The 20810-nt window shown below is 37.9% G+C and overlaps 1 protein-coding gene across 1 annotated transcript in view; it reads left to right on the forward strand.

Annotated features, from left to right (window-relative positions):
* Positions 1 to 20810, forward strand: part of CNTNAP5 (contactin associated protein family member 5) — a 293099-nt gene that overhangs the window by 160076 nt on the left and 112213 nt on the right. The window contains exons 10-12 of the mRNA XM_084523263.1: positions 2212 to 2361; positions 3404 to 3575; positions 20272 to 20378. Of these exons, the coding sequence (XP_084379389.1) occupies positions 2212 to 2361; positions 3404 to 3575; positions 20272 to 20378 (429 nt within the window). The remainder of the gene's footprint in view (positions 1 to 2211; positions 2362 to 3403; positions 3576 to 20271; positions 20379 to 20810) is intronic.

Here is a 20810-nt window from a genome sequence, read left to right on the forward strand (position 1 = left end):
CCTAAGCCAATTTGCAAGCTGCTTTGTGCAGCTGTAGGGATGCAAATGGGTGAAATGTGGCTGCCTCTCTGACCTAAAATTCTGGGGAAATTGTTTGTAAACATTAAACAGGCCAGCTGTGTTTCGTCTCCAAGAGACAAGGCAACAGTTTCAAACTGTACAGCAGAGCAAGGACCAGGGCGGCCCAGCTGTCATCTCAGTGTGACCTATATATGCCATGCTGGTTTCCTGAGCAGAAGTATTCTAGCCCAGGGCTGTGCACGTCTCATACTACTATGCAACCATGCTGGGTGGGAGTCCAGGAAATTCATTTCCACGCAGGCTGAATACACAGTTTCCAAACATGGATGTATAATAGACTTGATGGAACTCAGAGGTCTGAATAATAATAGTATTTTCTAAAAAGAACATCTGTTTAAAAATATGTAATATAAAATATTCTTGGTGCAGACTAAAAGAGTGCAGTTGTGTCTATTAAATGAAATACAGAGAAAATCTGACAGAGTTGTCAAAGCAGAGCTGCTCCGTATGTATATTTCATTCCCTTTTGTGATAGAAAATGAGGCAGCCTTGCGTCTGTCCTTATTCATGTGGATTGTTACAGCTTCAGTTTGCTGCAACCAAATGTTGAAAACTGAATTTCCAGCCTTTATTGCAGTCCTAATTAGATTGACAAATCTGAGATGATGCCAATATTTGTTTGGGTGTACTTGTTTTTATGTAGGTCTGAAATCATGATCCTGAGCCCAGCCTTTGGTGCTATCCAAAACATTGCTAAACTGCCTACTTACACATGGAAAATGTGCAAAAATTGCAAGTGCCACGTCTTGCAGATGTTGATACGCACAATAAACTCATGCTTAGTCAAGAATGGACCTGGTTTTGACCCAAATGTGGCCTATTTTTTCTTGACATCTTTTCAAACTTAAACACGGTATTTCATAATGGACTTGTTCTAGCTGTAAACTCATCCTTTTTTTTTTTTCCTTTTTTTTTTTTTTTTTCCCCCTGGGAAACTGGCGTCTTATTCTATGGAAATTGTGTGTGCGTTAGCAGCCATTACTCCGGAAATAGTCTCATTTTCAAATTTGTAACGAAATGGCTTTTAATACACATAACACCCATAATTTTTTTTATTTTGTTTTGAACTGTTCTCACACCTCTTTGTGTCACTAAGTGCTAGTTTGTTTCTTCTGAAAGCTACATTAACAAAAAATATCCCATTAGGGAGGGGAATAAATGCTAGTTGTCTGAGCCTGGTCTCAGAGACTGCAGCTTGATGGTAGTGTACGTCAAGGTGTGATTGGTTTACTTTTGGTCTGCACCACTGTGTGAGAGCTCAGAGATTTGCCCGCTGCTTTTCATGGTTGTCAACGTAGAGGATGTGGAGTTTCTTTGTATCCTTGTGGTGCTATTTCAAGAGCCCCAAGATGCAACGTTGATTGTCAGAATATGAAAACGGAGGTGTTATTTCCCTGTTACTTTGCATAAAAGTATAACAGAAAGAGGCTACCCAGTACTATAATCTCCCACATCCCTTTAAAGGTTCCTGGACACAGCAACAATCCCAGATCTCAGAAAACCCATGTCAAAATCGAATATATATGGGCACATCCATCAATAAGAGTGTGTGCTAACTTAGTGCTGAAGGGTTTTAAGGACAGAAGTCCTACTGAAACATATTGGGGGTTGTCAGCTTTCATAAGGAGACTGAGAGAAGTTATGACCATTTCACTGAATCTAATCCTCTGAAATCTCAGGTATGCATTTAGTCCTAGAAGTTTAGTAGAGATCTCTGCACAATCCTGTGAGCTACAAGCATTTCCCAATAGACTCAAAGTAATCATAACCACCCTCTCTCTTCCCTCCCCCCCCCCCCCCCCCCCCCAATGTTAATAGTGTACTACCAAAAAGGTAAAGGGCACAGCAAACATGCATGAGTGCCTGCAGTATAGCAAGCAGGTTGGATCAAAATGTGCAGATGATCTACTTAAATACTCCTAAAAACTTTCCCTTTCTTGGACCTTCTATGCCAGTTTACTTTCAGAGGCAATGAGTTCTTTTCAGCTGCTGTTTTTGCCCATGTTGGGTTCTGCTGCCTGTTTGTGATCACAGGTTGGAAGCAAAGATTTGAAAAACGTTGTCTCCTGCACTTCTTTTTTCACATTTTTTCACCCTTTGTGCCTTTTTTTTTTTTTTTTTCCTTCCCAGGCACCAATCTCCATGATGGTCTTTGGCATTCAGTTAACATCAATGCCAGAAGGCATCGCATTACCCTGACACTGGATAACAACGCTGCCACTGCCAGCCATGCAACCACTGTCTCAAGGATCTACTCGGGAAACAGCTACTATTTTGGAGGTAAGTTGTTTCAGATAGACATAGGACAGGTTTTCATGATAGAAATTCTCAGATTCTGAGGTCTCCCAAATGTACTTTGCACCTAATAGCAAATGCTGTAGTAACTGTTTTTTTACCACCTATTGAGTTGCATTGCAAACTAACACAGCTGTTAAAGGGGACTAGCTGAGGAGTAGCTATATCTAGCTAGTAAAACATGCAAAAGCCGCGTATCTGTACTAGGCATGAGTGTTTTTTTCTGGTTAAAAGGACAGAGCACTGCCAGTTGCATTAAAATTCCTGTAGATATCACTGTCCTGATCAGGCGCAGTGATTTTAGACTTCAGAACATAATTGACACATGGCTCAGATCTACAAAGGTATTTAGGTACTGTGCTTTCATTGAAATGAATGTAGGTTTAGCTCAATTCTGAAAATGGAAAGAATCTTGAAAAATACTACCTCCTGCTTTTTGGAGTGTAAGCATTAATGTAGATAAAGGGAGTGTCATCAACTGTCTATTTTAGCTCTGACATACTTCTGCGTTGTGCTTACTGCAGTGAGGCTCTGATCTGATGAACTCTCTGGATACAGCGCTAAGTGAGGATATGAAGAAGGCTTTGGATCTCAGAATTGGCCAAATACCATAGAGGTTCAGACACAAACAATTTTCTTGCTTGCTGTCCCTATGATTTCACCGTTATACTCTGTGCCTTGCCTCAGCAGCAGAATTTAACCCGTAATAATTTCATAGTTTGCACAGCTTTTCTTATGGGAGTCAATTGCTATTGACTGTGAGGTTTAAAGAACATGCAAAAAATGAACTTTGATTTTGCTTAGCACATGCAAAAATCTCATACTCTGATATCTCTAGTGGTGAGATATCCTTTATTTCTTCCCTTTTTTATTTTATTTTTTTACTGAAAGATTTATAGCACAGAAAGTTGCATAGCTCAAAAAACACTTGGAATAATGAGTGTCCAAGCCCTTACATTAGGAAATCCCAACAGAAACAGATGAACATTCCAATATTCTTCTCTGCCTCTTTTCTTTTTTCTCACAGGGTGCCCTGACAATTTCACTGATTCCCAATGTTTAAATCCCATTACTGCTTTTCAAGGCTGTATGAGGCTCATCTTTATTGATAACCAGCCCAAGGACCTCATTTTAGTTCAGCAAGGCTCCCTGGGGAATTTCAGTGATTTACACATTGATCTGTGTGGCATCAAAGACAGGTAATTATTGTTTCCTCTTTCTTGTGTTTGTTCTTTTTTCATCCTAGTGGTTTATAAATACAGGTTACATTAAGTGAAAATTCTCATCTGCCAACATTAAAGATATTAGGCATAATAAAGCTACTAATAGGAAATATTACAGCAAAGATAGAAGAGCTGGAGGGGAAATAGTTTCAATTACATGAGGCTCTCTTCACATTGACTTGTATGAAATAGAGTATGCAAATCCAATCAAACTACAGATTGGTGAACGGATTAAATTTTATGCATAAACAACATTTGATTGCTTTGAAGTTTTAGAGGGAAATGAAAGAGAAGGAAAAATTATTTGATTCATCAGAACATGTCATCCCCTTAATATACTAGCTGTTTTTGTTTAGGTAGATCGTTTACAATTTTTCTTCTTAGCCATTACAGCACAGCACTTCCATAATGAAGATATGGTACACCTCATGCAGCATATTGACCATTTGGTGTAAGTCAATATTATGATGAAATGCCTGTATCTACCAATGACACATTTTAGTTTACATACTGATCTGAATCACTATGAAGTTAAAATCTGAGAGTAAGCCCAGATTTTCTATTTAAGGGTAGAGAAGCAATAAGCAACCAACATTTTTTATATAGTTCATAATTTCTCCTTTGCTTCTTATGGATAGATTCTGGTTTTGTTTGTTTTTAAATCTGGCTAAGTTCTGAAAAATGAAAATGGAACTGCTGAAAATTTCACATGCTTCAGATAGTTAAGTGAATAGTAAGGATATTTTGGAAATACGTTAGGAGCTTAAGGACTGAAAGTAATTTTTCAGACATACTGCTTAGGTGGAGCTGAAAGCTGATCTCATTGCTTTCTATAGGAAGGATCAGGTAGCAAGAGCTAGTAAGGTGGGAAAAATCTCTCTTATATGAGATTTTTGTGCTTGTGTTTTTTAACTTGTATGGAGAAAATATTGACTCTGTTGATCAAATCTGTTAAGTTTAATGATGACCAAATTCAGGTAGATATGAATTTCACACTTGGTGTGTCTGGAATGGTGGATGGAATTGATAAGAAGCAGCATATTTAACAAAAGGGATAAAAATATAAACTTTCCAGTGAATTAAGAGCTAAAAAAAGCATTGTGTTTTCTTTCTTGAAAGAACAGATTCTTTAAGATTAAGTGGACCATTCAATGCCAATTCGTATATTGAAACAGAAGAAAATTCTTCTGGTATGTGGCAGAGGTGCTATGAGACATCTCCAATGCCTTCACTGTCACAAAGTCCAGGCTGCAAAGTAAATCTATGGTACTACTCCAAGTGTCATGCTCGTCTTTGGCATCCCAAAGATGACAAGCATATGTCTGTGATGATACCATAAACTATTTAAGGCAAGGATCCAAACATAATAAGAAAGGTGGAACTTTATTTTACATAATCATTGGCTTGAATATGTCATGCATAAATAAAAGCTATACATGATCTAGTGAAGATGAATGTGGTCTGTTCCACTATGATTCTCTGGACAGCCTTAAATTTATGTCTCTACTATATGATCTACGTGAAAAAGACAAAGTAGATTAAAAAGGGGGGAAAAGACAATTGATAATTGTCAAAAGTGTTTCTCTTATGGCTGGATTCAGTGTAACAGTGGACCTGCCCTGAAGGGAAAGATAGAAACCTTCAGAGTAGTAAAGTATTGTACAGAAATTCTGAAATTCCCCTGGTAACCAAAAGGAATGAGCATTGCTGGAGTCGTGGGGATTGCAGCTTTCTCATTTAGTGAAACACTCAGTGCGCTCTCCCTGTCTGGCAACTCCAATAATTCTGCTGAAATTATTTTGCAGGGAAGAAAGAAGGATTTTTTTTTTTTTTTGTCCAAATCATACTACATATTTCTCACATCCTGAGAGAAGTTAAATTTACAAAATAGATTTCAGGAAGTTACAAAAATTGTTGAAAGATTCTCAGGGTGAAGTACTGCTGGTGTAGAACTGAAGTCGAGTGATCATAGCAGAAACAGGCCATTGGAAAGAGGGATGAAATTAAATGAAAATGAATTAAGAAAATACAGATAAGAGGCAAATCCTTTGTGTTATTTTCCAACAGGGTTGTTCCTAATCCAGTGGTTAACCTGAGGAAAGCCTGACCATGAAAGTATTCTTGGAGTGCATTCTTCCTAACATTTTTTGAACATTTTATGTTCTGCAGGTCCATATTATGGCCTAATTAGTTAAACTATAGAAGGAAGGTTGGGGAGAACAGGAGATTTGAATTCAGAATTCTGGCAAATTGAAGGTCAGCCTTGCTGTCTAGTCTGCATGGTCTATGCTTGAGTATGTTTTCAAGCCTTATTCAGATTGGTTCATTGCACAAAGTGTCTGACACATCATTTACAGTCACTGTAGTGCTCTATATTGCAGCAGCTCTGGGCTTGTAGGAAAGTTGGGGTCTGGCTCCAGGCATGCAATATGCAGCTGCTCATTCTATATATGTAAGGAGTGTTAAAATTCTGTAAGAGCATCATCCACAAGAAATATGATCTCCCCTTTCTTAATTGTAAGATTTATTGCGATGTGCACTGTAAAAGCACGTTTTTGTAATTTTAACACATGTGGGAATTGTGTTTCTTAATTAACATGTAAATGGGGCATTTGTCTTAGTTACCTAAGCACAGAAAGCTCTTTGAGGAATATGCCTCTATTTAGAAAGCAATTCATTTGTTACAGGATTGTAGGCCAAGCTTGTTCAGACCTGGGCTCTGAAAACAGTAGCTAGACAGCTCTCTGCAACTTATTTTGGCTCTTAGAAAGAGGATGAAAGGGTTTATTTTGAAAGATGACAAGTTGGGACTACTGTTGATGCTGGCAGTATGGTTTTTTTGTTGTTGTTGTTGTTGTTGGTTTTTTTGTGTGTTTTGTTTGTTTGTTTGTTTTTTGGTTTTTGTTTTTGAGAGAGAGAGCAATGAATTGTGTAAGCTTATTATGCTCATGCCAGGATTCTCAGTATAAAGCGATGAGCCTCCATTAATTTAAATGGAGCTACCTGAGGGACTGAGCCTTAATATCTCATCATTTCATCTCTAGCATTTGAACTATATGTGTGCTCAGGTGAACTTTGCATGAATGCCTTCTGTATCACTGTATTTGTTTTTTCTATTCTTCAGTACCTATTTCTGGGAGATAAATGCCTTGACACTAGCTGAGGTATTAAACAGTACTCAGAAAAAAATGGGGATGTCCATAGGTATATACAGAATTTTGCCTTCTTTTCATTGGTGTCTGAGGAGACAGTGCCAAGTGAAAATGCTTTTGCAGACCTGAGTGAATCTATCATCACTGACCCTGCTTTGAGCAGGTGACTCTTGCCAGGGACCTCCAGAGTTGCCTTCCAGCCTCAGCATTTCTGTGAATGAGACCACCCAGTAGCTGCTCTGGTCCTGCCTGAAAGGGTAGTCCAGGAGGTATCTGAGACAGCTGGGATTAGCAGGTAATGCAAAGGAAACTCAAGTCTTACATGCTTTCATGAGGACATTAAGACATTGTGCAGTCTGAAGTAGTCAACACAGACTGTCATGATGGAAGAAGGCTAGTAAGTGCTATCTCTTAATAAGAAACTGCCTGTTTGCAGCCCTCAGTTGCAGTGCCAGAATTGTTTTTATTCCTACTGTGGCATCTGAAGTCATCTCTGATTTGCCATGCCCTTGGATGGTACCTCCATGTCATCCTCAGGTGACATAACCTGTGCAAGGAGAGGCACCCCCAGTCTGTTCAGAGCTGTGTCTGTTCCACAAGTTCTGGAAAGTAATACCATATTCCCTTTGCCTCCTTCAGGGCAAAGCTCTTCCTCGATACTGTTCCCAACACCTTGTGGAATGGAAAAATACAATTTGTAGGAGGAAGCAATCTTTCTTGTAGGACTTGGCATTACCTCTGCTGCCTTTATGCTGTTAATCTAGTAAACTGTTTTTCTTTTGTTCATAGTATGTATATTTACTGTGGTTGTCCAAATGCATAGATTGCTCTGTGTTTTCTGAGGGTGTTGTAAAGTGTGGTGCTTACATTGCTCTTGTTACGAAGTGTTAGATGTCATAGCCATTTTCCAATGCATTTATCCCCATGTAAAGAAAAAATGAGATAATATGCTGCTAAGCCATAGAGGTCTGCTCCATATGTAAAAGAAAGTGGATTTGTTTAATTTTCTCTGTCTTTGTTGTTGCCTCTTCAGGATTTCTGCTTGGTTAGGAGTGCCAGGTACTCAGCAGGGTGTGTTTGCTTTACGCTGAATTAATGAGTCAGAAAAATATAGCAGCCGAGTACAGAGCAGAGAGTAACAAGGCAGAGATGAAACATGGAAGTGAAGGTGCCATGAAGTCCCTGAATTCAGAGACTTCTGGGGAGGGAAGGAGGTGTCTTTGGGTATGTATGCATACTTTGCAGAAGTACAAGTCCTACACTGACAATTGTGACCACAAGCCATCTGGCAAATAAATGCAGGCTCTCTTTGTGGATTTATTTTCAGTTCAGATTGATGTAAATTAGGTTTGTGGCTAGAGGGATCATACAACCCTCACTCCTGGGATTTTGCATTGTAAGTGTTTTTTGGGAAAGAAGGCGTCTTCTGAGGTGATATAATAAATCTAAAAGCTTCCAGGGAAAAGCCTGACTGGTAAGAAAGTCTGGTGAGAACAGAATGATTCTTTCTGTCTTTGGCCATTAATCCTGATGTTTAGCCATCACAGGTTCATTAGCACTCTTGCTTTTAAATTTCTGTTCTCTATGAACATATTCAGAACTCAAATAAAATGGGTCTAGAAAACATTCTCTGCAAAGAAAGACTGATTAAGTGCTGGTTCTTCAACCAGAAAAGAGATTGCTGAGGGAAGGCAGCATAACGGGCCTCAGGTGGTAAAAGGCTGCTGCAGTTCAGAAAAGAATAATCTCTGGCCAAGATGTACAGGAGAACACCTGTGACATAGGCTGCCTGAGGAAACTGTCAAGTCACTGGAAGACTTTAAGAACAGGTTACATGAGTCTCTGAGAAACAGGAAACATGGGTATGCACAATCCTGCCTTGGGGCATAGGCATGGACTAAGTGATCTCCTGAGTTCCCTTGCAGCTCTTTGTGATTCTCTGCATTTGCTCAGGCTTCTCCTCCAGCTAGAACAGTTGTGGCTTGTTCTTGCTTTAGGGGGGTATGAAATGTCAACAACAATAACATTGCTTCAGAAAAAAAAAAAAGCATATAAATGTGGGAAGAGCCTGTCAGGAATTCAGCTCAGAATTGTATCATACACCTGTGAGAACTTGTTTGGTAGATGCATCTCTCTGGTGCTCTAAGGAAGTTCTGTGGCAGGGTGGGGAGGCAGGCAGATAGCCCTCAGGTATGATGTTTTTTAATATATATATATATTTTTTAACTTGTATATATTTTAAGTTTAGAGTGTAAAGAAATGGAGGAAGAAGAGCAACAAATTCTGTCCATTTGTCCTTTTCCTGTTTCGCTCTTTGCTTCTAACAATGCATGATTCATTTTTGCAACTACAGGGTGATGTTCTGTGAGTGACAGAATTTTCTACTCTTTTTTTTTTTTTTTTTTTTCTCGGGGGGTGGGTTCTTCTTTGTGGACTCCATAATGTCTAGAATGAGGATTCATCTGAGGCCGTATGTTTCTTATGATGACTACTAGCTTGATTCCTTTCTACTTGTCTTTCTATTTTCATGACATTGTCTCACTTCTTGGCTTTGAGGTGTCTGACCATCTTTCGGATGTGGTCAAAATGATGGCAAGATATTCATATGGTGTTGGGAGGAGGCAGGGACTGAGGCACTGGACATTTATGGAAGCATTTACACTTTCATATATCAAGCTAATAACTGTGTGTTGATCACTTCGCATCCTCTTTCAGTTGCTAAAAGAAGTGCAAATCCAGTTGGATATATTCACTGATCTCAGCCTTGGCCTGACCAACCCTTTCCAAGAAGTATGTCCTCTCTGGGTCACTCAGAGGTGATGTGTGCAGCTCTGACTATAAGTCTGTCATTCAGGCCTTTTGGCTGTTTCTAAAACTGACCCTCTGTTCTTGTGTGCCACAAACTGTTGTCTACAAGGAAAAATTAAATAGGCTAGGACTTTTCAGCCTGGATACAAGAGCTAAGCAGGATTGTGCATTGAGGAGCAGCATGAAGGAGGTGAATCATGAAGTATTTGCTGTTTCTCAAAATTCACATCTTACACAGCATCAAACTGGATGCCATTAGATGCTGTAGAGGTCAAATGTAAAGGAAAAAGCCAGTAAGGCATACATGAATCCTTAAGCCACAGATTGCTGGGAGCTGATAGAGAGTTTGGTGAGATGTTCTTAAAGTCATCTCATCAGCATCTTTGCTGTGACACTATCAGAGTAAGGAAACTGGAGTAGAGGCACTGGTGATCTGAACTGAAGTCTGGAGATAGGTCTTAGTACTGAGAATTCTGAGTTTCTTACTTTTTAAAACATCCTCTTCATCATGGGCAACTCTTTGTACTCAGTTTTTCAGAGCAGAAATATGTTTTGTTGTATCTGTGCTCATTTCAAAATATGTGGGAATCTGACTTTGCATTTTGCTAAGTAATAATTTGCACTGTTTTCTCTTTCTGCATAGCAATGGATTAGTGGGGGTGTTAGTCTGTGTGTATGTGGGCAAACAATGGAAGATATATATATATATATAAATATATATATATATATATATATATGATATATAGCTTGGGAGAATTTCAAGCAGCCTCTCATTTAAAAATAAATGAAATGGGTAGGAAAATAAATATGCAGATGCTGAGAACTTGGCCACACTGTTGAGAAGCTCTGGGATTTCCCATTCAGCAATTGGCTGGAATGCTGGATTTTGGGACTAGAAGTACTAGCTTCAGTCCTGACACTGAGTTGGTTGTTTGCTATAGTTGGCATCCTATTCGATTAATAGATGGAGGAATGTGGGCTCAAGAGATACTGCAGCTCAAGAGTTGCCATGGATATTAGGAAAACATGCCAGAAAATCATTAAACCTCAGTCCAGAAACACTGTGGATTTCCAGCCCTACATCATATGGCACAAATGCTCCCTTTGGGCTGTGCAAGGCTGTCTGCTCTTACAGCAGATGGACCCCTTGGAATACATCAGCAAGGGCTGCCTTAAAGCTTGTGGACATGGGTTCATTAATCTCATCCACTTCTTGTGTGTAATGGGACAAACTTTGTTTAACAGTGTTAGTCACAGAGGAGAAAATTCTGTTTCCAGTTCACAAAGAGGTAAGATCTGGCATGATTTCTCATACCAGCTCCTTCAAACTCTGTAAAGAAAAGTGCTTTGGAGATATTGCAGTTGAGATATCTTGCACCAAACAGCTGTAGTAAGGAGAAAACTGGCATCATTTTCCCCTGACCTCACATCATGGAACTAGTCTCTGTTCCTCCAAATGGTTCTAGACAAATGGTTGCTTCCATCAGGGTTTCAAGAGAGGAATAGTTGCATCTTTAACAATCATGTTGGTTACCTTCATGCTTTTGAACTTCTCAACCTGTATCACAATGGATGTGGCCTTTAGGTTGTTTGTTGACAGAGAAGCTTTGCTAAGGAGCCTGAACTTCAATATGATTCTGCCCTCCCTGCCAGGGCTGAAAAAGCTTGAAGCTGTTGACTTTTTGGTGATAAAGTTTACCTGGACAAAGGTAGGGCTAAGGCAGGTGCAGAAGCACAGTACACCCATTATTATATCATCATAAGTTGTATACACAATTCGTGCTTATGTATCTGAGACGTGATAGTTTTGGGACTGAAGCCACAGCACATTTCTGTGCTGAACCTGTCATTCATAAATAAACTAGTAGTCAGAGCCTCCTTTACTTTAGGCACACATCCACATGAATACATAAATACATGCGTTGCTCTCCCTGCCTGTAACTGAGAGGGTACTTTAATCTGATTGCTGCAGTTAGTGTTGATTTTGTGCTGATGAAGCTTTGACTGGGTTGTCCTATTTTTACTTGGCTGGCACCATGCCCTCACTATAGCAAATACTGACAGTACTTGTCAAGGACAACACTGGGAGCTTCAGTTCCCTTAAGTGACCTAGGAAGAAACAAAACAAAACAAAACAAAAGGATTCATGTTGAAACCACCTTAACAGATGGGCTGATGATGGCTTGTCTTGCAGGACATTCTGGGGATTCCAAGGATTTGCAGTTAGGAATGCAAACTTGACCTCAGATATCTCCTTACAAATTCTGGCATTGTTTTATCATGCTAGCATCAGTGGGCAGGCACACACACTGTTATTGCCATCCTTATTAAACCAAGATTCATCTGCATATTCCAATTCTCCTAGGAAATACAAGTAGAGAGAGCAGCATGTGGTATACATAATAATCACTGTGATGGGATTGACATTAACAGTTTACTTCATTAGGGAGAAACACGCTGAGTTGATTCACAGGTTTGTGTCCCTGTGCTCCTGAGTCATGGAGCACAAAGAAGTGAAAGAAAAGTGTCCTTAGTCCTTACCCTTTTATCCCTAGACATGTTTTATCTGTGGAAATTCCTCGTAATATTTTCTAAATAAATTAGTTTAAAGTATTCTTTTTCCTTGCCACACAGATCTGACCTTTTAAATCCTACTTTTTACGTACTTCCTTTGTAGATTCCGTTAGATTTTACTATCAGTTTTTACTTGTAAGAAATAATAATTTCCAACTTTTTCCTTCTTTTAGTAATGAACTTAATGTTATTTCATGTGTTGTACTGTCAAAACGGACCTTTGGGAAATTAATTACTATTGCAGGTGAAGCAGGTTAGGATAAATCTGATGAAAGTACAGTCTCCTTTTGCATTTCCCTAATCTCTTCTAAGAATTAATGTATGCCCTGCAGCTGAAGCCAAACTTTATATGATTTTTTTTTCTAAGTTGGCCATGCAAATGAGAAATATCCTGGCTAATTATGCCCAGTGAGTTTTAGTTTTATTTATTACAATCCCAGGCTGGGATTGGAAAAGCAAACACTTCATACTGCGTTCACTCCCATATAAATACCTGCAGTGCATTGGAGAAGGAATCAAAACATTAATAATTTGGCATTCATTCTTCTCGTTCTCTCTACTGTTCCTGTTTTCAGTATTTAGTGTCTTTTCTGCAGAAATGACACTGATTTGACAGTCTGGATTTTTTTTCTCTTTCCAAAAGGTCGTCTTAACATTTCTTTTTGGTTTTCTAGCAATGAGTCAGACCTTTTCAGATCATGCTCGCTGAATAAGAAAAAAAATCTGATTCTGGGTAAATCACAGGTAGATATGGTAGATGTGAATCTTGTGAGTTTGTACTTCTGTCAGCAGAGTGTTTGAACTGCACATCCTCAGATGGTGGAATGCCTGGATTTTTTTATTTTTTTTTTCTTTTTTGAATTATTCCATTGAAATGCTACAGGGAGGCTGTCCTCATGGGTTGGTTAAGAAGGTCTGATAATCCAGGTTACAGATCCTCTGATCTCATATAACCTTAAAAATATGACTTCAGTCCTGTGACGGATTATTTTCTGTGTCCCTTTTGTGTCTCTTGCCTCTTTCAAATGTAGGCTCCAGAGCACATATTTACAAATAGCACATAAGCACACTGAAGATCCCTTCAGTTTCTATTTTAATGAAAGAAATTGAAGACAGGTTTTCAAAAACTTTCCCTTTCTCATGTTTGTTTTGATACTTTCTAAAACACTGACAAATTGCTTTTTGTGCAGCAAAAAATACAGTATTGTAAGAAATTGCTTTCTTTTTCATCAAATTGTCTTTATAAAATTTAACTTTTCCTGCTTTCTTTTCACTAAAAACAAAGCAAAACACTGGAAATAATGTTATGGAAAGGAAAAAGGAAAAATCCTTAATCCAAACTATGTTATATGGTGGGGAGATTAAAAATGAAAAAGGTATCTTAATTACTTTTTCCCTTGTAAAGATTGATATGCACTGGGGGAAAAAAAAAAAAAAAAAAAAGAAAAAAAAAAAAAAAAGAAAAGAAAAAAAAAAGTGTTAGAAACAGAAGTATACATGGTGTTCTGTGAGAGTGAAAAATCCCTTGGGAGATCTTTCCCCAAAGAATGTACCATCAATTAAACATGCTAACATAAAACCATTGCAGGTAGCTCATTTTGGAGTGAAAGTCTGGGAAACCCACTCAATACCACACAAGTTTTAGGATGGAAGGGCAGGATGAAGAAAAACTCAGCAATAAAGGAAACCACACTGAGCCAACCCAAAATCTGGGTATCAGAATTAAAACCCCTGCAGTTCTGGAGAACACCCCCACCTCTTCTCATATCTATTCTAATGTTAAACTAACTGGATAATGCAGCTGGTGACAGAACATCTCTCTCTGGCTGCTTAAGAGCTGACTGGCAATTAAGTGTAATAAAACTATGTAAAAGAATTCCCTGCTGTTGGTCTGGTATATGAGCTTTGCACTGTCAGATGATTTCCTTCTGTGGTAATTATAAGACAAGAATATATTTGTACAAAGCAAATTCTCTGTAAAATAGGCAATCACACTGGATGACGCTACCTCTGAAGAAAGGGGCAGTTTTCTGTCCTTTGCCTCTAATGTGAATGAAAGTTAATGTTCAGATTATTTGGATAATGTCATGAGATGATTTTGCTCTCACTTAATTTTAAGTTTTTGTTTTTATTAACTTTGCTTTGTATATGCAACACCAGCTGCAGAAAACACTGATTGAGGACCATGAATGGTGCACTGGTATGTAGCAATACTGTGTTTTCAGAGCAAACAGACAGGTTCTTCAGACTTACCTGCTGCATTCATATCCTTCATCTGAACTGCAGACAGACTGTGTTAATTTAGTCTTGTTCTTTTTCAGATGAGCTTGCCTACTTATTTATTTTCAAGTGGAGTAAGAAAATGGTGCTGAATTAAAATCTCACTTAACTGGTGGTGCTGCAGAGTAACTAAGATCAGTGCTGATCTGGTCCTTAAAATGTGTTTAACAAATTCTGTAACAGGTGATTACACAACTAGTTTGAGCAGGGTGAACATTTTGTTCTATCTGTCATGTACCTGTATGTGCGGGAAGATGGCAGAGATTGAGATAGTTACCTTTTATTTTTTTTATGGAGTGGAGGGCCGAGTAACGCTGGAGAAGGGGGTTGCCACTGAATGAGGCCTCTGTGGAGAAAGCAGACCGTTAGAAGGTTGATAGGGAGCTTCTGAAGTGTTTTTTTGGAATCTGACTTAAGTGTGGAACTGAATTTCTAGGGAGACCTAAATATTGTTTATCCCCATTGCTAATCATGTAGTCAAAATTCATGCAATGTGCAACCCCATGGTATATTAAAGGCTAACTGTGGGTATGCATGGAGGATATAATATCCTGTCCCTGTTTATTTGTGTGTTTGGTTTTCACAGATGGCTTTTCTGCTTTTGCTTTGTAAAATGATGAATTCTAAATGGAACAGCTGTCTGTACAGGATGGTTTATTTGTCCTTTTTTAATTTTCAAATTTATTTATATAAAATCCTTTCTGCTGATGCCAAGCCAAACTGTCAGCACATTTACCTCTATTAAAAATGTAGGTGTTCTAACAACAAAGCAATCAAATGCTTAAAAAAGGGAGAAAAAAAAAAAAAGGAAAAAAAAAAAAAAAGCCTTTTATCTAAGCACAGATAAATAGTTTTTTTTTCCTTTTACTTGTACCAATCCCAGAACAGCCTCCTCACACAGTTCTGTCCCAGCCATGTGCCCGTGGGCATTTAGCATCAACTTCAGATCTTCTAAATGTTGCTCTCACAGTGGTATTCAAGCACAGAGCCTGAAATTGTAATAATATATTTTAAATGTTCTGTCATCAAAGTTTTGCCAATCTCAGGAAGAAGAAAAATATTTTTCTTTAGATACGTTTATATCTGTTAGAAGTGACAGAGGAAATGACTTGTGGTGTGGAAGAGGAAAATCCTTTGTTCATGTTACTCCTGTTCTTTTTGTATTCCATTACTTTTCATACGGTAATAAATTTAGGGAAGAAAATGTAGATGGCTTAAAAAAAAGAAAAAAAGAAAACAACAAAAAAAAAGAAAACATGCCATAGCATTTTTTATTAAAGTTCTTCAGTTTGTTAAAGCTGAAGCAAGAGAAAGAAGTTGGGAAGTGGCGTAAGGAGGAGGGAATGTGCTGCTTGATGCTAAGAGAAAAGAAAGTCATGATGCAAGCTGGGAGTCTTAATGATACTTCTATTCATTCTTTTCCCTTCTGTCCTCTGGTTCTAGTAGTTCTCTCTTCTCCATAGGATATATAGCTCACTATTTTGCCACAAACGGACATTCAGAGATAAACAAGATGGGATGTGTTCCTGTAGTACTTTGTTTTCTAATGCTATCTCTTCATTTGTTTTCCCATTGGTAAATCCCTGAAGTTGATAAACTTTGTCCATGTAGTGGTGTTGGTGGATTTATCTTACCTTTCCCTTCCAGTGCTTGTTTGGTCTCCCTTTGAGTCCATTTCATATATTTGAGATATAATTTGGCAAGGAGTTTCAGATTCACTGCTCAGTAGAGTAAGACAAAAAGGCATGCTATTGCCATTGGCCTAAGTGTACTGATTTTTTTTTGGGGGGGAGGGAGGGGACACACGACATTTTACCAGAGCAAAGGTTACACACTGTTATGGTAACACCATGAGCTTAATTGTACATGCATGCTTACTATACAAAATAATCAGTGTTAACAGTCTATTTCATTGATTATACATGAAATAGCTGCACCTCCTAAAATATGAAAACATGCTGAAGGAACATTAATTGGTGATAATATAAAGCAAATGCTGTCTTGAAAAAGATGCCTTTCACTTTTGTATGTGTTCTTATTACAACACTGTTGAGTTGCTTCAGAATGATACAACTTTTTTTTTTTTTTTCTTTTTCTCTCAGCTTTCTTTTTTTTCTGTTTATTTAGGAAGAATACATAGTGGTACAGGCAGGATGTGTTGTGCTGACTGTAACAAAATCTGAGAGGTGCTTATTGAAAGTACCAGGTTTATTTCCAGTCAAGTGTAACATCAAATGCGTAGAACTCCTTCAGCCTTCCCACTCAAGTAATTTTGTCATTGTTATTTCTTCGTCATTCCAATAAACGACCAAATTTTGCCTTTTAATGTCTATGCAGTTTGTCCTTTGAATTCAAAGGAAGCACATGCATTTTTGGAGATGTTTCATCTAAGTACAGTGAGTGCTTTTGTGAAGGCTTTGCTAATTGCTCTCTTAAGTGTTTGTTTTCCAGCTTGGCTGAAGAAGGGAAAAATGATTTGTTTCATTTATTTATTTATTTTTATAAAATTAATTCACCATGAGATATTTTGTGAATTAGTCTGGAATCAGAAAGATCAGAGTTCCTGGTCTATCACAAGTTGTCTTAGGCAAATCATTAAGTTTCAAAGTGTCCCATTTGTCATACTCACTAAAATTGACTGAATCTGTTTGTTTGTTTCAATTGCAAATAGGTCAGGGGCTGCCTACTGCAGTTGTTTGTCGTTGAAAAATTCTATGATACCACTGTGATCTTTGCTAGAATTGCTTGAATCCACTAGAATGCAAATATCTGTATTTTAAAATATATGTATTGAACCCTTCAGCATAAGGTTCTGGGACAGTCGACAAATGAAACAACCTGTGATTTATCCATGTCTTGATTAATTTTAATCATAGTTATTTCTTAATTTGGACTTCTCTGACAATTAGGATAAATTTTGCTTCTAATGAAGACAGAACTGCTCAGTTAGAATGGGATTATGGTAATTATTAGAGTTGCAAAGAAATTTGTTTCATAAGCTCTTAGAAGGGTTAGTTATCTGACCAAAACAAGATCAATGTGGTTGGTGCTAATTAAAGCAAATAGACTAAGGAATAAAAGAATGTTTAATTCTGAATTTATGAATATCATTAAAAGCTTACATAGCTAGTTCAACTTGTCTGTTGTGCATTGTTGGGGGAAGAAAAAGTGTCTGCATTTGTAAGACAAACAGAAATGAAAAGTGACCTTCAACTTTGTAAAGCCTTTATTAAGGAAGCTGTTTTAATGGAATAAATGTGTCTAAGCCTCTGATACAGGCCTTTGGCAAACCACAAATGACTAGCAATTAGCTGTACTGTATGGGGTTAATTAATAAGAGTTAGTTTAAAAATAGGCAAAAAACATTTGTCCATTACACTGATGATGTAAATTATGATAATGATACAGTGCAGTGCTATTTTTACCTCTCCTAAGAGCTTTATAAACATCAGATATTTCTTGTCTCCATCACTCTCTGCAATATGAGTATAGCTACTTCTCTTGTAAAGGTGATATAAGTGAATGTTTATCATCAAAAAGCAGGTAGAAGTGAAGGCAATGAGCTGAGGGCAAGACCAGGCATGACCGAAGTGTAAACTTGAGCAAATTGCTCTTCCAGTCAAAATTTATATTTATCACTGCAGAGCTGTTGAACCACTGTGCTTCTCATGAAGTCTCTGGGATGAAACTGATGGTGAGTCCTGCAGAGCATAGCTGGGCACAGGTCATGCATCAGCCAGTTTTACTTGTGCCATCCCGTAGGCTGTTCTTGCCTTCTTTAGCATTGACCCACAGCTTAATCTCTTCTCCATTGCCATGAGTAGATGTGATGGCAGAGGGGCTGGCTAAGCTGTCTCTGGGGCTTTTCTCTCTGCTGAATGATTTCTCAGCATACCATTAAAAGCTGAAGGCTCGCCCTTTCTCAGACTGCCTGTCAGTACAAGGCAAAATCAACAGCTTTGCCCATTCCCTTTGTCTTTCCTGTTTTAGATGTTTAAGTAAAAAGCCTAAGAAATGGTGTCTACTACAGATAAACTGACGAGATGGACTTTGAGACTCACCGTCTTTATTTCCCTTGCTGTATGTCTCAACTGTTCTCTACAGCAGTGCAAAAACCTCCCTGGTGAGCAGGAAATCCAGGAGCATATATGCCGTTTTCTTTCCCCATTCTATATTTGAGACCGATGATTAGTGGAAGCCATAAAAATTATTTTTTGTAAGAGTAATATACTTTATAATTGCCTCAACTGATGTTACTGATAGTTATAAATATCACATTTTCTTCTTGAATCCCTTATGTCTGTAATATTTGAATAATAAATAATGACTATAAGAACAATTGATTAAGTATTAATAAAAATGAGTTAATCTTTAATCTTTTGATGTTTAATATGTTGTCTGTGTAATTTTATTATGGTGGTATAAATTGTGGCCAAGTAAATCTGAGTTCCAGATCAAATCTCATCCCCAGACATATGGAGACAAGGATATGTGTGCAAGTACTTGCACACAGCATGTTGAGGACACGAAGTTAGTCTGATAGGCCTTTATTCACATATGCAAGTTTCCTGGAGTAGTTAGTGTTGGCAGCTCCAAATAACCTTGGACTCAAGTAAGCTGATGAATGCATGGCTGGTGGGGCTCAGAAGCCTGTGGAGCACAGTGGCCATTAGTGACACATAAATTTTCAATTTCTACAAATTAAATGTGCTTTAATTGCCAGGATTCTTGAAGAAACAGACAGAAAGATAAAGTTAAAGGCAATGTGCACAGTTAAATGCAAACGTTTACTAAGACTGAGACGAACTACAAGAAAATCAGGTCTTCAACTAGTACAAATCTAGGTAGCTTCAGTGACGTCATTGGTTGCGGGCAGCACTGAAAAATCTGGGCCTTAAAAAGGTTCAATTTGCAACCAAGCAGACCCTAATGAAATGCTGGTGAGGGTGAGATGGATAGATTGTCTGTTTTCTATCCACCCACTCATCACAATTGCATCAGTGGTATTAAAAACAAGTTACTCATTTTTCAGAATTTGAACACACAGTGTAAAAGAGATTATCTAATATACAGTAAGGAAAGAAAAAAAAAAAAAGGAAAGGAAAGAAAAGACAATGGAACAAGCTCTGTTTCCATGTAGACCAGTGTAACTCCATTACACTGCCTGTATTTACACCACTGTAGTTCAGATCAGTGTTCACCTCTTGTCCTGGAGATTGAATTTATCTCCCACAGCTTTTGTTTCTGTTCACTTCCCAAGCTGCATGCTGTTATGCCTCTTTCTTCTTTTAATAATTTGCTTCTCAATAATACTTTGGAAGCATACCAACTAAAACAAGGGAAAGAAGAGAGAGTACAGAACTCATAACTGACGCATATTTCCCCTTTCACTTCTGAGATTTTAATGTCATTTGAACTACCACAAAATGTAATGAAGCCTAATTTTGGTGATAATGATTCCTTTTTAATCAGAGGACTGGGAATTCTTCTTTGAAACTAGATTTCAGTAGTATTTTCACCTGTTATTCATCCTCCTACTCCTCTGTGCTCAGATAGTTTGTGGCACTTTAATTGCTAACAAGTGACGGACAACTGGATTTTTATTTATTCATTTATTTATTTTGAGAGTGATCTTTACTGGATTGCTGGATTTATTAAATGTTGTTGTCTTCAGTGCTTATGATGGAAGTCAAAGATCAGAGGAATAACTAATTACCTCAGGTAATATGCAGCGATTCAGCCTTAGGAAACACTTGCCTGAAAGGAAAATAGACTTTTTTTTTTTTTTTTTTCCCAGAACATTATTTTTATTGAAATATTTATAATGAATTACATTTTTTAAATCTGTCTCTGACCAGATGTTTGCCTAACTACTGTGAACATGGAGGAAAATGCTCTCAGTCCTGGACCACATTTTACTGCGACTGTAATGATACAGGTTACATGGGAGCTACCTGTCATAACTGTAAGTAAACTCACACATTCATTGTTTTCTACTACAACAGATATGTCAATGTGCACATAAAACAGAGAGAAACTTAGTGAGATGTCATCTCATATTGTAGGATATGACATGCCCTGACATGGCTTATGGAAGAGTTCAAGAACTGGTCTGGGAAAACTATGGGAACCCATTTATAAATTTGCTTTTTTTTTGACAAATATTTTGGTGAAAACAAAGCCATATTATTTTAACTGCTTTCCACATTTTTTCTCATATTGTGCAGTGATTTGGAGAACCTTTCATTCATTCATGTTGCATACACATCACAGATTAGTTAGTCACCGGACATTTACATTTAGTCAAATTTAGCTAGAATGAGCTGGGTGAGTTGAATCTCTGGTTGGGATTGCATGTCAAGCACCAGTAATGAATGTATGAAATAAGAAATACTTG

This window comes from Aythya ferina, assembly GCF_964211825.1.
Source record: "Aythya ferina genome assembly, chromosome: 6".
Lineage (NCBI taxonomy): Eukaryota > Metazoa > Chordata > Aves > Anseriformes > Anatidae > Aythya > Aythya ferina.